Source organism: Octopus sinensis, linkage group LG22 (assembly GCF_006345805.1).
Source record: "Octopus sinensis linkage group LG22, ASM634580v1, whole genome shotgun sequence".
Lineage (NCBI taxonomy): Eukaryota > Metazoa > Mollusca > Cephalopoda > Octopoda > Octopodidae > Octopus > Octopus sinensis.
Genome location: NC_043018.1, coordinates 27162318 through 27180837, shown reverse-complemented (window position 1 = coordinate 27180837; position 18520 = coordinate 27162318). Strand labels below are relative to the sequence as shown.

The following is an 18520-nucleotide window of genomic DNA, read 5'->3' as shown; positions in this document are numbered from 1 at the left end:
AAGGTGCCACGCAGTGGGACTGAACCCGGAACCATGTGGTTGGTAAACAAGCTACTTACCACACAGCCAGTCCTGCGCCTATATCCAAATTACTCTATCAAATGTACTGCTTATTTGTAGGGTAGGTGTGAGGGTAGGTGTGAGAGTTCAGATCTAGCTGGCTTGATCACAAAACAGGTAGAATATTTAAGCTAGGTATGGCTAATTTAATCCTTTAGAATTCAGACTATTCTGTCAAATGCGATACCTATTTATTCACATCGTTTGCAATTAATTATGCATTATCTCATAACTTTCAAATTTCAATGACTAACATGATCATTATCGTTTTAACATCCACTTCTCCATACCTGTAATGGGTCAGACAGAGATTATTTGAAGCTGATTTTCGACTGTTTGATGCTCTTCCTCTCACCAACCCTTACCTGTTTCCAAGAAAGGTAATATTTCCCCATTGCTTGACATGTTTCCACAGAATATTGGAAATGAATGATACCGTTTGTAATCAGGCTTCTTTCAGTTCAGACTACAAATCCACTTACCCAGGGCTATAATAGAAGACACTTGCCCAAGGCGCTACGTAGAGATTGAACCCAGAGTTATGTGGTTGGAAAGCAAACTTCATACTGCACCACACATGTTTATTTTTAGAATGACATTTTTGGGTAGGTCAGAGAAGCCAGATCTGCCTAGTTTGGACACCAAAAAGGTAGACTTTTTGGACTGGTTTTTGATGCAAAAGGATTATAAAAATGAATGATACACATTGGCTAAACTTTTATAAACAGTTTAGGGTCACAACGGTTTTTGTCCTTGGGGAGTAACTGTCATTTCTTATTTGCTGACCCCTAGAAAGTATGAAATTATGGCTAATGTTTCCTTCAGCCTTTGCTTTTCTTACAATACTCATTCAAACCCCAAAGAATCCCTCTCAACACATGGCTATGATGCTGCCCTACTACTCCTGCGCATCATCAGAGATGCACATAATGTCATCCACTAAGGGACATGCTCAAGTGGTTATGGTCAAACAACTGACATGCAAATCCGCAGTATTACTCTTTACTCTCTCTTTTACTTGTTTGAGTCATTTGACTGTGGCCATGCTGGAGCACTGCCTTAAATCGAGCAACTCGACCCCGGGACTTATTCTTTGTAAGCCCAGTACTTATTCTATCAGTCTCTTTTGCCAAACCGCTAAGTGACGGGGACATAAAACACACCAGCATCGATTCTCAAGCGATGTTGGATGGGACAAACACAGACACACAAACATACACGCACACACATATATATATATATACATATATACGACGGGCTTCTTTCAGTTTCCGTCTACTAAATCCACTCACAAGGCTTTGGTTGGCCCGAGGCTACAGTAGAAGACACTTGCCCAAGGTGCCACGCAGAATATTGAGCAGAATATTTGCCACAATGATATTTCTGCTTGAGCAACACAGCACTGAACCTGTCGGAAATGTAATGGCAAATCGGTCAGTTTCAAAACAGTGATGAATCCAGGTCACAAACACAAAGTTAGAAGAGAATTAGTCATTTCATTTGATTTCTAGACAGAAGCTAAATTGAAATAACATTTACTGACCAAAGACCAAAAAAAAAAAAAATGTTATACAGTGTAATTGCTGTGCATTGTTGCACTAAGTACAATGCTTTGAGTATTGCTGCACGAAAATTAACAACACTAATTAATGCAGTAAATCAATAGTTGTATTAATTACTCAGTGACCTTCACTTAGACTTTCTTACTTCTCGCTTTCTTCTATTAATTATCCTCACTTTATTAATGGGAGCAGCTGAGATCTTATGATTTAAAGTCCACATCACAAACACTGACTTGTTCTAATGTCAACCTGAGTGTGAGTGGCCTCTTGGGCAAGTATCTTCATTCATTATGTCTGGTTGACCAAAGAATATCTGTGAGCAAAATTCAGCTGACATAAATTGCGCAGACAACAACAACAACAACAACAAAAAGACAAATATAAAGTGCTTGCTTACCTCGAGCTAGCTGTACGAAGCCAGTGATGATAATGAGCAGTAACGCCAAGACTTTGGCATAAGTGAAGATGTCTTGTACACGAGTGGCCCACTTCACATCCTTACAATTGACAAACGTCAGGACCACTGAAAATTAAAATAAGGGCTTCATTTATAGACATCGTTATATAATGATAAACATTGGCAAACATTACAAAGCAATGAGGATGTTTCTAAGAGGTCATGAAATAACCTTGTAGAAATAGCAGCCAAATCTCCCTAAAAATAATATGCTTATTTACACTTAGATTTAGATGTTTAACCCTTTCATTACCAACCTGGCTGAAACCGGCTCTGGCTCTTTACTATAAATGTCTTTGTTTTCATAAATCTTCCACCAAATCTGAGTCACAATTTATGTTCCTAACACTAGCTCAATGATAACGATGACATTTTACTAAATTCATCATCATCATCATCATCATCATCGTTTAGCGTCCGCTTTCCATGCTGGCATGGGTTGGACGGTTCAACTGGGGTCTGGGAAGCCAGAAGGCTGCACCAGGCTCCAATCTGATCTGGCAATGTTTCTACGGCTGGATGCCCTTCCTAATGCCAACCACTCCATGAGTGTAGTGGGTGCTTTTTACGTGCCACCGCCACAGGTGCCAGACGAGGCTGGCAAACGGCCACGATCGGATGGTGTGTTTTTGGCTGGAACATAAAGCATCTCAAAATAAATACAGTAATGAAAGGGTTAAATCTGTGGTGAGCCCAAGAACTCACAAGCTACCCTTTGTTCTATGATGCAAATTCCATATATGTATGTATGTATATACATATGTGGAGGCGCAATGGCCCAGTGGTTAGGGCAGCGGACTCACAGTCGTAGGATCGTGGTTTCGATTCCCAGACCGGGCCTTGTGAGTGTTTATTGAGCGAAAACACCTAAAAGCTCCACGAGGCTCCGGCAGGGGGTGGTGGCAATCCCTGCTGTACTCTTTCGCCACAACTTTCTCCTGTTGGCCTGCTCGCTTAGCTAGCGGGGTGGCGTCATTTGAAGGCTAAAACAATGCGAAGCGCATTGTGACCAGCGATGTGTAGCAACATCTGATGGTCTGGTCGGTCACGGTGATGTATGTATATATATATATATATATATATAATATATATATATATATATAAAGGTATTGGAATATTATAGATATACCCTTCTACCTTAAAAATAATGGATCTACAAATGCAATATCTCACATCTATTTTCTTTTATTTCCTCCACGTCACTCTCTATTTTTTATCTTATCTAAATTTAACTATTCCTTAACCATCCTCTCACAGTGTCTGCGATGAGGGGATATAATAAATATCCTGGAAACAGCTATAAGACCTTCTATCTATAAATGTCCTAAAATCTACACAGCCTTGGTTTTTTATCTCATTACGAAAGAAAATTTATATATATATATATATATATATATATATATATATATATATATATATATAAAACCTTCCCTCAAAATTTCTATTTCAATAGATATTCTAAACACAAAAGTTATTTTAGCAAATTATTCATTAAAGATTAATTGAAACAAAGACATTGAATTTCAATAAAAACATAATAACAAAGGGATTAAAATTATCTTAATTAAAACCTTTCATCAAAATTTCATGTTAATTTATGTAATTAACAACAGCTTAATTAATAATGAGAAAGTTATTTTACCAAATTCTTCATCAAAGATTAACTGAAACAAATGCAGTTTTTGTTCAATAGAAATATAGTAACAAAAGACTTATAGTTATCTAAATTAGAACCTTTCATTGAGATTTTGCTAATACATATTTCAAATACCAGCTTTAAAATACCAGTTATTTTAATCAATTGTTCATTATTTTCAAAATTATTTGAACCAAGGGCAGCGTATTTTTTAACAGAAGCATGGTGACAAAAGGCTTAAAGGGATCATCATCATCGCATAATGTCCATTTTCCATGCTTGCATGGGTTGGACGATTTGACTGAGGACTAGCGAACCAGAGGGCTGCACCAGGCTCCAATCTGATCTGGTAGAGTTTCTATAGCTGGATGCCCTTCCTAATGCCAATCACTCCGAGAATGTAGTGGGTGCTTTTATGTGCCACTGGCACGAGGGCCAGTCAGGCAGTACTGGCAACGGCCATGCTCAAATGGTGTTTTTTATGTGCCACCTGCACAGGAGCTAGTCCAGTGGTACTGGCAACGACCTCGCTCGAATGTTTTTTGCCACGTGCTGCCGGCACAAGTGCCAGTAAGGCTCTGATTTAAAACCCTCAGTGAAAATTATTATACATTTCTCCTGAAATGTATAATAATGCCTCAATATACGAGTTAATTTGTTCCTGGCGACTGCTCGTAAAGTGAAAACTTGTAGAGTAGAGCAATAATTTCCCATAGTAGCAATGTTATGAACCATAATTTGTTCCCAGAAAAATATTATCCTATAAAATTTATAATATTTGTAAACAAATTGCAATAAAACAAGAGTAGAATGTAAAAAATATGCTAGCATGGAAAGCGGACGTTAAACTTTGATGATGATGATGATGCAGTGTATTTGAACAGAAATATGGTGAGAAAAAGATTAAACAGATCTAAATTACAAACTTCCGCTGACATTTCATGTTAATTTATGCACCAAAATACCAGCTTAATTAATGACACAGTTATTGTACTAGATTCAAAGGTACACACAAATACACCTACATACATGCCTCATCGAAATTTTAGGATACTCTAAGTTCCAAAAACTGACACAATTAAAAACGAGAAAGATGTTTTACTCAATCCTTTCTTGTTTTTTGGGTGGGAAATAAATGACGGACATTTTACTTATAATCATTCGTTATTTTGAAAACTAATTAAGACAAAGGCAGTGTATTTCAAAAAAAAAAAAAAATACTGCAACAAAAATGGGTAAACTAATTTAAAACTCTCAATCAAAATGTCACATTAATTTATGCACTAAATACCAGCTTGGTGGAAGACCCAATTATTTTGCTAAATTCAAGAGTACACGCATCCCAAGCACACACACACACACACACACGCCTAGAGTTATAGCTTTACAGTTATACTCTTTTACTTGTTTCAGTCATTTGACTGTGGCCATGCTGGAGCACTGCCTTTAATCAAGCAACTCGACCCCGGGACTTATTCTTTTCTAAGCCCAGTACTTATTCAATCAGTCTCTTTTGCCGAACCGCTAAGTGACAGGGAAATAAACACACCAGCATCGGTTTTCAAGCAATGCTAGGGGGACAAACACAGACACACAAATATATATACATATATACGATGGGCTTCTTTCAGTTTCCGTCTACCAAATCCACTCATAAGGCATTGGTTGGCTCGGGGCTATAGCAGAAGACACTTGCCCAAGGTGCCACGCAGAGGCACTGAACCCAGAACCATGTGGTTGGTTAGCAAGCTACTTACCACACAGCCACTCCTGCACCTATGGATATATAAATACATTCAATCTACTTCATGCAGATTTTCCTATTTCTACATTGAAAGGAAGGAAGGAAGGAAAGAAGGCAGGAAGTGATCATCAAAAAACAACATAAATCATTAGACCTCATTGCTACATAAGGAGCATAAGGTTGGTTTCTCAGTTCCTCTAGCATGTGGTAAGAAGCTTGCTTCCTAACCACATGGTTCCAGGTTCAGTCCCACTGCATGACATCTTAGACAAGTGTCTTCTGCTATAGCCTCGGGCCGACCAAAGCCTTGTGAGTGAATTTGGTAGACAGAATCTCAAAAAAGCCTTGTCGTAGTGTCTTTGTGTCTGTGCTTATCGCTACTTGACAACCGGTGTTAGTGTGTTTACATCCCTGCAACAAAGCCAATTGAATAAGTACTAGACTTATAAATAAGTCCTGTGATTGATTTGTTCGACTAAAACCCTTAATATTCTTTCATTCTTTTACCTGTTTCAGTCATTTGAGTGTGGCCATGCTGGAGCACTAACTTAGCCACACAAATCAACCCCAGGACTTATCTTTTAAGCCTAGTAGTTATTCTTTTACTCTCCTTTGCTGAACCACTAAATTATGGGGACGTAAACAAACCAACACTGGTTGTCAAGCAGTAGACACGACACACAGACATATACATACATATATATATATATATATATATATATATATATATATATATAACAAATAATAAATAAAACATATGCATATATGTACCTACATCTACATGTATATATACAAGCATATATGGGTACAGGACACCAAAAAAAAACGTCAAACACAATGAGAAACGAAAACACAAACACAAAACCAAGAAAACGGACATTTTTTTTAAACAACGAAAAAATAGAATACAAGACATACAACACAAGGAAAATTCCCCTTCTGCAGTCGCCTCTGCTTCATCTACTCCACGTAGGCTTCTTTCAGTTTTCATCTACTCCGCGTAGGCTTCTTTCAGTTTCCATCTACCAATTCCATTCATGAGGCTTTGGTCAGCCAGAGGTTATAGTAGAAGATACTTGCCCAAGGTACCACACAGTGGGACTGAACCTGGAACCAGGTTTAGGGTGGGTGGAAAGTAACTAGGTATGAGAAATTACTTATAGAATTTTTAGTATCACTGAAGTCATAATGGAACCATTTTTGAAACAGACAACTCTAATGAGAATTTCTTATTTTCCAGATGGCTGGGTTGCTTGACTGTTCAGGAGCGAGCTAAGATAGCAGAATGCTATGAAGTGTGGAATTCCATTGTTTTGGTTCAGAGATGGTGGCAAGCATGGAAAGGTAAACATGCAACACTACATCCAGAGACAATAAGTTGTCATGCAGAGCTGATGACCACGGGCTCTGTGAATGATGCAAGAAGAAGTAGCCATCCAACCACATCCCAATCAGCGGGGAACATAGCAACAGTACAGGAAATTGCAACCCGTAAAAATGCCAACATTAAGCAGCTCGTGAAAGTGCACTAACAAGGCATACAATACGTACAGTGTTGCATATCATCATCATCATCTAACATCCGCTTTCATGGGTTGGACAGTTCAATTGGGGTCTGGGAAGCCCGAAGGCTGCACCAGGCCGGTCAGATCTGGCAGTGTTTCTACAGCTGGACGCCCTTCCTAATGCCAACCACTCCGCGAGTGTAGTGGGTGCTTTTTACAGGCCACCGACACAGGTGCCAGACGAGGCTGGCGAACGGCCACACTCACATGGTGCTTTTTACGTGCACCGGCACGGAGGCCAGGCAAGGCTGGCAACGGCCACGATCAGATGGTGTTTGTTACGTGCCACCGGCACGGAGGGCAGTCGATGCGGTGCTGGCTATGGCCATGTTCAGATGGTTCTTTTACGTGCCACTGGCACTGGTATCACAACTACAAATTCCATTGATGTTGATCGATTTTGATTTTGATTTTGATTTTCACTTGCCTCAATAGGTCTTCACAAGTAGAGTTTTGTGTCCCAAGAAGGAAGGTATGCACAGGTGGACTGACTACAAAGAATGGAATTTTCGTTCAGGGAAACCCCATTACATGCAGGACTCAAAGCCTGAACACTGTGACCACAGAGGTCCAGATCTCACTTCATGTGATTTGTACCAGTGGAGTTACACAAAAGAGGAGGTGTACAAATCGTAGGACTTGGAGGCACGGATTCAGAAGGTTGTTCAATCCAGCCATGACTATTTGAGGAAACTGGTTGACACCACCAGTGCTTCTGCTGAAATATTTACTTTCATTTTCCCATGTAATAAAGAATATGTATCATTTGTTTCAATAAATTTGTAAAAGGAACATGGATTTTATTACCAATTTTTCATGCCTACTTACTTTTCACCCACCTTGTAGTTGGGAAGCAAGCTTCTTACCACACAGAGCGTGCACCTATACATATATATATATATATATATTTATTTATTTATATATATTATACAAAAAATTTCACGTAAACCTGAAGTTTCTACCTTTAAAAACAAGGAGTTACAACCTGTTTATTTGTGTGATTTTTTTGCTACCCTGGTAACTATTTATCTATTTTTTCCTGTTAATTGTTAACAAGGGAAAAATACACACATCTATTTATTTAGTAATGGTAAGACAACAAAAGAATAAATGAGACCTAGATATTATGTGAATAGAGGAATTTATCTGTAATATATATGTGAAAATTATTCGGTTGCCCTAATAAGACTGAGTTTCGGATGTCAGGACAGAAAATTGCTCCAGCATCTAGTCAGTTATCGAGGCAATTAAAAAATTTTTTGATTGCCTCAATAACTGACAAGATGCCAGAGCAGTTTTCCACCCTGATAACCAAAACTTGGAGTTTTATTATGGCAACCGAATAATTGTCACATATTATATTACAGATATTTATATATACAAACACATATACATATACATACATATATATATATATATAAATTTCTTTATTGCCCACAAGGGGCTAAACATAGAGGAGACAAAAAAGAATAGACAAAGGGTTTAAGATGATTACATCAACCCCAGTGCGAAACTGGTACTTTATTTATCGACCCCGAAAGGATGAAAGGTAAAGTTGACCTTGGCGGAATTTGAACAAATTATATATATATATATATATATATACCTCCTGGTCTGTTGCAGGATTACTCATTTGTTTCCACCCCACCTGAGTGGACTGGAACAACATGAAATGGAGTGTATTGCTCAAGAACCCCACTCATCACCTGGTGCAGGAATCGAAACCACAATTTTACAATCATGAGTCCATCACTCTAGCCACTAAGCCATGCACCTTCATGACAACACACAGGTTTTAAATATTGGCACAACACCAGTATTTTCATGGGGAGAGGTAAGTCGATTATATCAACCCCAGTGCGTGACTGGTACTTGTTTTATAAACCTCGAAAAGACAAAACACAAAGTCAACTCCAGTAACATCAACAATATATAAACAATGATTTCAAATTCTGGCACAAGGCCAGCATTTCCTGGGGGAGGGGTAAGCCATTTACATCAACCCCAGTGCATGACTGGGGCTGGACAAAAGCAAAACTGACTTCAGCAGAATTTGAACTCAAATTCAGACAGCTCACTATTTAAATAATAATAATAATAATAATAAATAATAATAATAAATAATAATAATAATAAAAAATAATAAATAATAATAATAATAATAATATAATAATAATAATAAATAATAAATAATAATAATATGCATGTGCCTGGTGTACCTTTATCAGACAGGTAGTCATGATGGGTATACTGGGCTTCGTATATTTTACCCCAGTGTCACTTTGATGGCATGCTCTGCTCGCTCACTCAATAATAATAATAATAATAATAATAATAATAATTTATCCTCTCTACAATAGGAATAAGGCCTGAAATTTGTGGGGAGGGGACTAGTCGATTACATCGAACCCAGTATTTCACTGGTACTTAATTTATCAACCCTGAAAGGATGAAAGACCAAGTCAACCTCAGCAGAATTTGAACTCAGAACGCAGTAGCGAGTGAAATACAGTTAATCTTTTGCCCTGTATGCTAATGATTCTGCCAGCTTGCTGCCTTAATAATAATAATAATCTTTTCTACTATAGGCACAAGGCCAGAAATTTTAGGAAGAGGGGACTAGTTGATAACATTGACCCCAATGTTTCACTGGTACTTAATTTATCAACCCTGAAAGGATGAAGGGCAAAGTCAACCTTGGTGGAATTTGAACTCAGAATGCAGCGACTGGCAAAATACCACTAAGCATTTTATCCAGTGTGCTAACAATTCTGCCAGCTTGCCACCTTAACAATAATAATAATAATAACAATTCTTTCTACTAGAAGCACAAGGTCTGAAATTTGGGGGCAGAGGACTAGACAATTACATTGACTCTAGTGCTTAACTGATATTTATTTTATCAACCCCAAAAGAATGAAAAGCAAAGCCAACCCTGGCGGAATTTGAACTCAGAAGGTAAAGACAGATGAAATGCCACAAAGAATTTAGCCCAGCATGCTAACAATTGTGCCAGCTTCCTATCCTATGAATAACAACATAAATATTAAGAACTCGTTGCTGAATAAACGTAAACCAGATGGGAAGGAGGAATAGACAGTTAATTATTTGTTGTTGTTGTTCAGACACCAATGACCAAAGACAGTCCAGTGTCTTTTTTTTTTTTGTCCACAGCATAATGTTTCAACATCTAGGATCAAATCATAAGGCAGCAAGCTGGCAGAAATGTTAGCACACAGGGTGAAATGCTTAGTGGTATTACGTCTGTCTTAACGTTCTGAGTTCAAATTCTACTGAGGTTGACTTTGCCTTTTATCCTTTTGGGGTTGATAAATTAAGTACTAGTTGCGTACTGGGGTTGATCTAATCAACTGGCCTGCTCCACAAAAATTTCAGGCCTTGTGCTTAAAGCAGAAAAGAATATATAGATGCATAAAGCACCATCCGATCGTGGCCGTTGCCAGCCTTGCCTGGCCCCAGTGCCAGTGGCACGTAAAAAGCACCATCCGATCATGGCCGTTTGCCAGCCTAGTCCGGCATTGGTGCCAGTGGCACGTAAAAAGCACCCACTACACTCACGGAGTGGTTGGCGTTAGGAAGGGCATCTAGCCGTAGAAACATTGCCAGATCAGACTGGGCCTGGTGCAGCCTTCTGGCTTCCCAGACCCCAGTTGAACCGTCCAACCCATGCTAGCATGGAAAGTGGACGCTAAACGATGATGATGATGATGATGATGATGAAATGCAGCAAGCTGGCAGAAATGTTAGATTGGTGGGTGAAATGCTTAGCAATATTTCGTCTGTCTTTACATTCCAAGTTCAAATTCTGCTGAGGTCAACTTTGCCTTTCATCCTTTCAGGGGTTGATAAGTTAAGTACCAGTTACATGCTGGGATCGATCTAATTGTCTGGTCCCCTCCCCCAAAATCTCGGGCCTTGTGCCTAGAGTAGATTGGAAAAAAAAAGAAAAGAAATCTAGGATCACATCAACTATGTCCCTCAAGACATCATTTAGCTATGATTTAAGGGAGGTTTCACTGATATTTCTAACAGGTCAAGCAACCTACATAAGAAGGTTATTTCATATGGTGATTAAGCAGTGAAACGTTTGTTCTGGCCTTTCAATTAGTTGGCACCAAGGATGGAAGATGATAAGTGGTGCTGGTAGTAGTGTTTCTGGTGGAGGTTGTGGTATGGGTTCTGGAGGTAGCAGCAGTGGTGGTGGGTCTGGTGCTGGTGGTTGTGGTGATGATGGCAGCAACAGTGGGTCTGGTGATGGTGGTAGTTGTTGTGATGATGGTAGCAGTGGTGATGGTGGTGAGGGTGGGTCTGGTGTTGGTGGTAGTGGTTGTTGTGGTGATGGTGGTTGTTGTGGTGATGTTGGTGGTAGTGGTGATGGTGGTGGGTCTGGTGTTGGTGGTAGTGGTTGTTGTGGTGTTGGTAGTAGTGATTGTTGTGGTGATGTTGGCGGCAGTAGTGATGGTGGTAGGTCTGGTGTTGGTGGTAGTGGTTGTTGTGATGATAGCAGTAGTGGTAATGGTGGTGGGACTGGTGTTGGTGGTAGTGGTTGTGGTGATGATGATAGCAGCAATGGTGATGGTGGTAGTGACTAAAGAAACCTTCCCACCCCCACACTTCAGTAAGTAGTAAACAAGGGTATTCAATTACACACTTATCCCATCCCCATTATTCTATCTCCGATAAATGCAGGGTTGGGTGCTGGTGTCGCCAAGCACCATTGACGTCTTGAAAAATTCTAGAGCAATAGTCTGTGAGGCTCCACTCAGCAGCAACATGACATAGAAACTAACGCACCACACAGTTCAAGGATCAAACCCACAACGTTTTGGTCACAAACGCAAAAACCTACCAACTGGGTCACGTGCCTTCGTATTATATAACACAAGACTACTTGAAATCAAGCAAACACATACACACACACACAATCATCATCATCATCATTTAATGTCACTTTTCTATAATGGCATGGATTTAATAGAATTGGTTTGACAGAAGAATCTGGTGGGGCCACAGGGCTGTGATGACAACCCCCAATGTCACTTTTGGCATGGTTTCTATAGGTGGATGTCCTTCCTAGCACCAACCACTTTCTGTACTGGGTGCTTTCCTTTTTTTTTTTTTTGTGGCACCAGCACTAGTGAAGTTGCCAAGTAATTTGCAAGACCGGAAGAGGAAAAAGAAAAGGACCCTCGGTTAAGTGTGTATGTATAGAGGGGGTAGTATTTTAAAGGGGAGGTGGCTTTATTCCAGGTGTTGAGAGGCTAAAGCTTGAGAGAAGGACAAGCACTGATATCTTTTCCAGAGCTATTTTTTCCTTCTCTCCAGACCTTTACTTTTCCTCTTTCTGAAGAAGAGTCATGCTCAAAACATTACACACATTTTCTTGTTTCCATCTTAAGCTGAGCCTCAACCTAATACATTTACTGAGTGCGACCTATTGACTTTTGTTGTTTTGTTTTTATTTTTAATTTATATTTTACTCTTTTATTCTTTAACTTGTTCCAGTCATTTGACTTGTGGCCATGCTGGAGCTACGACTTTAGCCGAACAAATCAACCCCAGGACATATTCATTGTAAGCCTAGTACATACAAACATCGGTTGTCAAGAGATGGTAGGAAGACAAACAGAGGCACACAAATACACACACACACATAATATGAACATATACAACAGGCTTCTTTCAGTTTCCATCTACCAAATCCACTCATAAAGCTTTGGTTGGCTCCGTGACTATAGTAGAAGGTGGCACACAGTGGGACTGAACCTAGAACTATGTGGTTGGAAAGCAAGCTACTTACCACACCGGAAAAAAGTTAAAAATTAAAATTAACAATTTGTGTGTGTGTGTATATATATATATATATATTATATATATATAATATATATATATATATATATATATATATATATGTATATATATATATATATATATATATATATGTATGTATATATAATATATATATATAATATATATATATATATATGTATATATATATATATATTATATATATATATAGAGAGAGAGAGAGAGAGAGACATATATAAGAAACTGAAAAAAGATAAAAAAACAGAACCAACAATTTTTACGAGTTAAAAAAGAAATGTAATTATTATAAAATTGCATCTCTGTTCTACCCCAAGCCATGCTAAAAACAAAAGAAATAAAAAATATATATAAACACAAAGTAAAAACATAAAGAAAAAGAATGAAAATAATTTTCACATAAAATATTGATTTACAATTTCAGAATGTGCAAAATTTTGGTCTTTTTAATGTATTATCACTTTGGCAGATGCCTTGAAGTTCTTGAGGCCTCTGTGACTGATAAAAGGAAAGGGAGAAGTTATTCTCAGAATGGACACCTGGCGGAAAAAACTTGCAGCTGAGTGGATTCTGCTCTTGGTACTCAATGGGGCCCCAGGTGGTTGTGTTAACCATTTTAGGACATAATCAAATTTCACAGCTATTCCTGCAATGATGTTAAATTGTTATCATCATCATCATCATCATCATCGTCGTCATCATTTAATGTCATCATTTCTATGCTGGCAAGTCAAAAGACTATGCCAAGCATCACTGTCTGCTCTCATCATCATCATCATTTAATGTGTATTGTTTATGGGTTGGATGCTTTGACCAGGGCTGGTAAGCTGAGGAGCTGCACCAGACTCCAGCCTGGTTTGGCATAGGCTCTGGTGGGGAGCTACAAGTCGTGTTGCCTCAATAAACTCGACAAAATAGTTTCAAACATAACATTCAACAACAACAAAAAAGAAATTATTGTTATATGAAACTGCTTTCTACAGTTAAGGGCAAAAAAGCATAAACACATAAAAAGCATCCACTCCACAATGTAAAGTGGTTGGCATTTTGAAAAGCATCCAGCTGTAAAAAACCATGCCAAAGCAGACCTTACCGGTGGAGGTGCCATGTAAAAACCATCCAGGCCACTCTGTCAAGTAGTTGGCATTAGGAAGGACATCCAGCTATAAAAACCATGCCAAAACAGACCTCACTAGTGCTGGTACCATGCAAAAAACACTCAGTCCACTCTGTAAGGCGCTAGGCATTAGGAAGGGCATCCAGCTGTAAAAATTTTGCCAAAACTGAGAAGCCTGGCGCAGTCTTCTGGCTTACCACCTCCTGTCAAACTGTCCAACCCATTCCAGCATGAAAAACAGACTTTAAATGATGATAATAATGTGGTTTGAATCTGCACTTTCACTTAAATTCCACCATTATTGTTGCAGAAGTAGAATACAGGAGCTTAATGAAGAACTAATTATGGGACCCTAAATTCATTGTTAACGAGCATGCTAGCACATTGTTCTTTTGCTTGTCTTTTTTACATGTTTCAGTCACTGGTCTGTGGCCATGCTGGAGCACTGCAATAAAGGAATTAGTCAAAAAAAAAAATCAGTGCCAGTAGCTATTTTTTCAAGTCTAATACCTATTCTATCAGTCTCGTTTGCTGAACTGCCAAGTTACAAGGACGTAAACAAACTCATACTGTTTGTCAAGCACTGGTGGGCGGAGGGGGGGGGGACACAAAGCTACACATACATACATGACAGGCTTCCACACAGTTTCCATCAACCAAATTCATTTACAAGGCATTGGTCAGCCTGAGGCCATAGTAGAACACACTTGCTCAAGGTGGAAGGTAATGGGATTGAACACAACTATATGTTTACAAACCAAGTGTCTTAACCACACAGTCATGCCAATGCTTAAAGCCAATTCCTAACAAAATTTGAAACCAAATCTGTCAATGTTCGTTAGTGAGTTACACAACCTGTCTATTCAAATTAGCTACATATGACTTAATTACAGCTAAAAATGGGTAACCATGGTTCTCTCTGCATGACCCCATTGACAAGCAATAGAGGAAGGTACAAAAGAAAAAACAACAGATCTGATTTTCTCATATTTTACTGGTTTCAGTCATTGGACAGCAGCCATACGGGATCACCACCTTACATTCTTTTAAACCTGGTACTTACTCTATCAATCTCTTTTACTGAACTGCTAAGTTACAGAGACATAAACACACAAACACTGGCTGTCAAGTGGTGGTGGTGGACACAGACACAGACACACACACACACACAGACACACACACAGACACACACACACGCGTATATATGATGGACTCTCCTGTTGAAATAGACATGTGTATGTTCAGCTTTTGCCGAATGACCTGCACAAATGATTTGTTTATAGTAATTAAAGGTCCATGGTGTACATTAAATAAAAATAAATGCGCCCTTTTAAAGCCTAGCCAGGCTCATAGGTCCGGTTTCCTGGTTTCTATGGCATATGTGTTCCCCAGCTGGACAGGACGCCAGTCCATCGCAGCGTTATTCATTTTTGCCAGCTGAGTGGACTGGAGCAACGTGAAATGAAGTATTTTGCTCAAGAACACAACGCGTCGCCCGGTCCAGGAATCGAAACCACAATCTTACGATCATGATGCTGACACCCTAACCACTAAGCCACGTGCCTCCACTGCTGTACATTAGCTCATTCCTTTCATCAAACTGATGTTGCCTGAACAGGTGTATGGTGTATCACTTATCAGGAGTCAAAGTGATCGTAGAGCAACGCGAGATGAAATGCTTTGTTCAAAAACAATCCACCACCTGGTCTAGGAATTGAAACCATAATCTTTCAGTTTCCATCAATCAAATCCACTCACAAAATTTTGGTCAGCTCAAAGTATTTACAACAATCACCTTTGAAGGAGATAATTATTTCTTCATAATATTTGGCAGGATTACAAATTTGCGTTTAAAATTAAGGAATTATAAGGAAAAATATGCATAGAATGCACATTTAATTTTTCTTCTTTTGTTTACTTATTACAGAGTTCTTAAATCTTCTAGTGAGAGGTATTCATATATATCACTATTTCATTCTGTTTAGAAATCATCAGCATGGTCGTTTCAATTTAAATGACAAACAAGTTTGTTCCTGCCCTTAAAAGGTTGCAAGGTACTGAAAAAAAGAAGAGAAAGGAAAAAAAATGGAAATACCCTTGCTAATAAAATAACCATACAAATAAATGTAGGAAAAAAATCAAAAGCAAACTGAAGATTAATGAATTATAAGGCAAGAGTTGGCAAAAAGTGAGCCCTAAGCCTACAAGGGGGCCACTAAAGTATTACTGTGGATTTTGCATCTTTTTTCAAAAAGATTTTTCAAATTTAATGTATTTATTTGACTCTGAGCAGTAAGTGGTTGATGGCTTTTAGAAATGGACAGACAGTAACAAGTGCCAGAATGACACTGACATACTTCTGAAAAAGAATTACAAAATGTTTAGGCCTAGAATTTACAGATCTTGCCAACCGACTTCAGAAATAAAAAACAAAAAATAATTCTTTTTTTGGAACAATGGATCTCAAAGTACATAAAGCTATAAATAATAGCATGCAAAAATTAGGTTGAAAAACATTTTTGTATAAAAAAAAAATGTCAAATGTTACCCCGTAGGACTCAAACCCACGTCTCCCATAGACATGAACTTTATGTGCTTCAAGAGCCACTGTTCCAAAAAAGAAATTATTTCACATTCTTTTGAAAGTTTATAAATCCTTATGACACCAAAAGACTTTGATTTCATTTTTTAAACCTTTTTAACCACTGTTTCTCCTGCCACCGCCCTGTTACAACAGGGGAGAAAACTCATACAGTGACATGATGTACCTACAGTGTGCTAAAGATAGGGAAATAAATAAAACAAAAAAGAATCAAATAATTCAAAAACATTGGTACAAATACAATGGAATATAATCCAGCTCTCTTTTTGTTTTTTTCATTTACTTACATATAGAAATGATTGCAAGGAGACGAACTGCCACACCAGGTTGCTCGCAGTCAGGAAACAAAGGTTCGATTATATAATATGAAAACGTCAAAGCAACAATGGCCTGAGAACAAGGCCGAACAATCATACACTCCACCCAGAGACGGAGGAATGCTGGAAATTCACCAAATGCTTCAAAAATGTAGGCGTAATCGGCGCCTGACCGCACTATGAGAGTCCCAAGCTCAGCGTAGCAGTAAGCTCCAATCATGGAAAAGATGCCACACGCTGACCAGATAATCAAAGAAGATCCAACACTGCCAGCCTCCATTAGTACTCCTTTGGGACTGACAAAAATGCCTGATCCAATGATACTCCCTACAATGACTGTTACTCCGTTGAGGAGACTCATTTTGGGTTTCAAATTCACTGAAGTGTCTTCATTGCTGTCTGTGACGTCCGGCTCGGAGGTCGGAATTTTAAACTTTTCTTTCGTCATTTTGTATTTGACTGTATTTGGCTTTGTAGATTAAACACCAGATGGACACAGGTGGACGTTTAAATAATAACTACACACACACACACATGCACACACAACAAAAATAATACAAAGCTATCTTTGTACAATTGTTGTGGTTGTTGTTGATCTTTTGTCAAAGTCTCTTTCCAACCATTTTTGTTGTTGTTGTTGTTGTTGTACGTTTGTCGTTGTTGTTTTCGTCTTTAGTTTCTTCAGTTGGTTTTCACAGATATGGAATTGCTCCTGTTTTTGTTTTTGTTTTTTTGTATGCTTGCTTTTGTTTTTTTTTGTCTTTTAGTTGTTGTTTTCTTTTGTAATTTTTTTGTTTGTTTTTTTTTTAATTAGGTAAAAATGTAGGTTTTTAGCTGCCTGAAAGTCTGTTTAGTTCTCCGACGTCGAGTGACTGATCAATAGAGAGAGAGAGAGAGCCGAGAGCAGTCTGGAATAGCAAGGAATATACTTGAAATAACAAATTAGTAACAAAACCACAAACGAAGCACTCAACACAGAAAGGGATAGAGTACAGGAGAAGAGTGAGAGGACATTAGGGAAAGAGAGAGAGAAAAAATTAAAGACATGATGAAACAATAGTAAATGAAAGAAGGAAAACAAAAGCACATTGTGAAGCAGTAGAAGAGGTGGGAGAGGAGAAAGGCATAAAGACAGAGTGAGAGAGATGGAAGACTGGGGAGAGGGAAGAGGAAGAGATTGAAAGAGTAAGAGTGGAAAGAATGGAGAGTGACTGAGAGAGAGACTGAGAGATGGAGAGAGAATGAGAGAGAGACTGAGACAGAGATTGAGAGAGAGAGACTGAGAGAGAGAGACTGAGAGGGAGAGATTGAGAGAGAGAGATTGAGAGAGAGACTGAGAGAGAGATTGAAAGAGAGAGAGAAACTGAGATAGAGAGACTGAGAGCGAGAGAGACTGAGAGTGAGAGAGACTGAGTGAGAGAGAGATTGAGAGAGACTGAGAGAGTGAGAGAGAGATTGAGAGAGAGAGAAACTGAGATAGAGATACAGAGCGAGACTGAGAGAGAGAGAGAGAGACTGAGAAAGAGAGACTGAGAGAGGGAAAGAGAGAGAGAGACTGAGAAAGAGAGACTGAGAGAGAGGCAGGGTGAAAGAGCAGCTTAGGAAAAGGAATG

The 18520-nt window shown here is 38.7% G+C and overlaps 1 protein-coding gene across 3 annotated transcripts in view; it reads right to left on the bottom strand.

The window, feature by feature from the left end:
• LOC115223247 (large neutral amino acids transporter small subunit 1) overlaps window positions 1-18520 on the bottom strand; it is an 82780-nt gene that overhangs the window by 25278 nt on the left and 38982 nt on the right. For all 3 annotated transcript variants that reach the window (XM_029793745.2, XM_036512293.1, XM_036512295.1), the window contains exons 2-3: window positions 16878-17815; window positions 2020-2145 (exon numbers count right to left, since the gene is read on the bottom strand). In XM_029793745.2, coding sequence (XP_029649605.1) covers window positions 2020-2145; window positions 16878-17355 — 604 coding nt within the window. In that variant the 5' untranslated portion in view covers window positions 17356-17815. The remainder of the gene's footprint in view (window positions 1-2019; window positions 2146-16877; window positions 17816-18520) is intronic.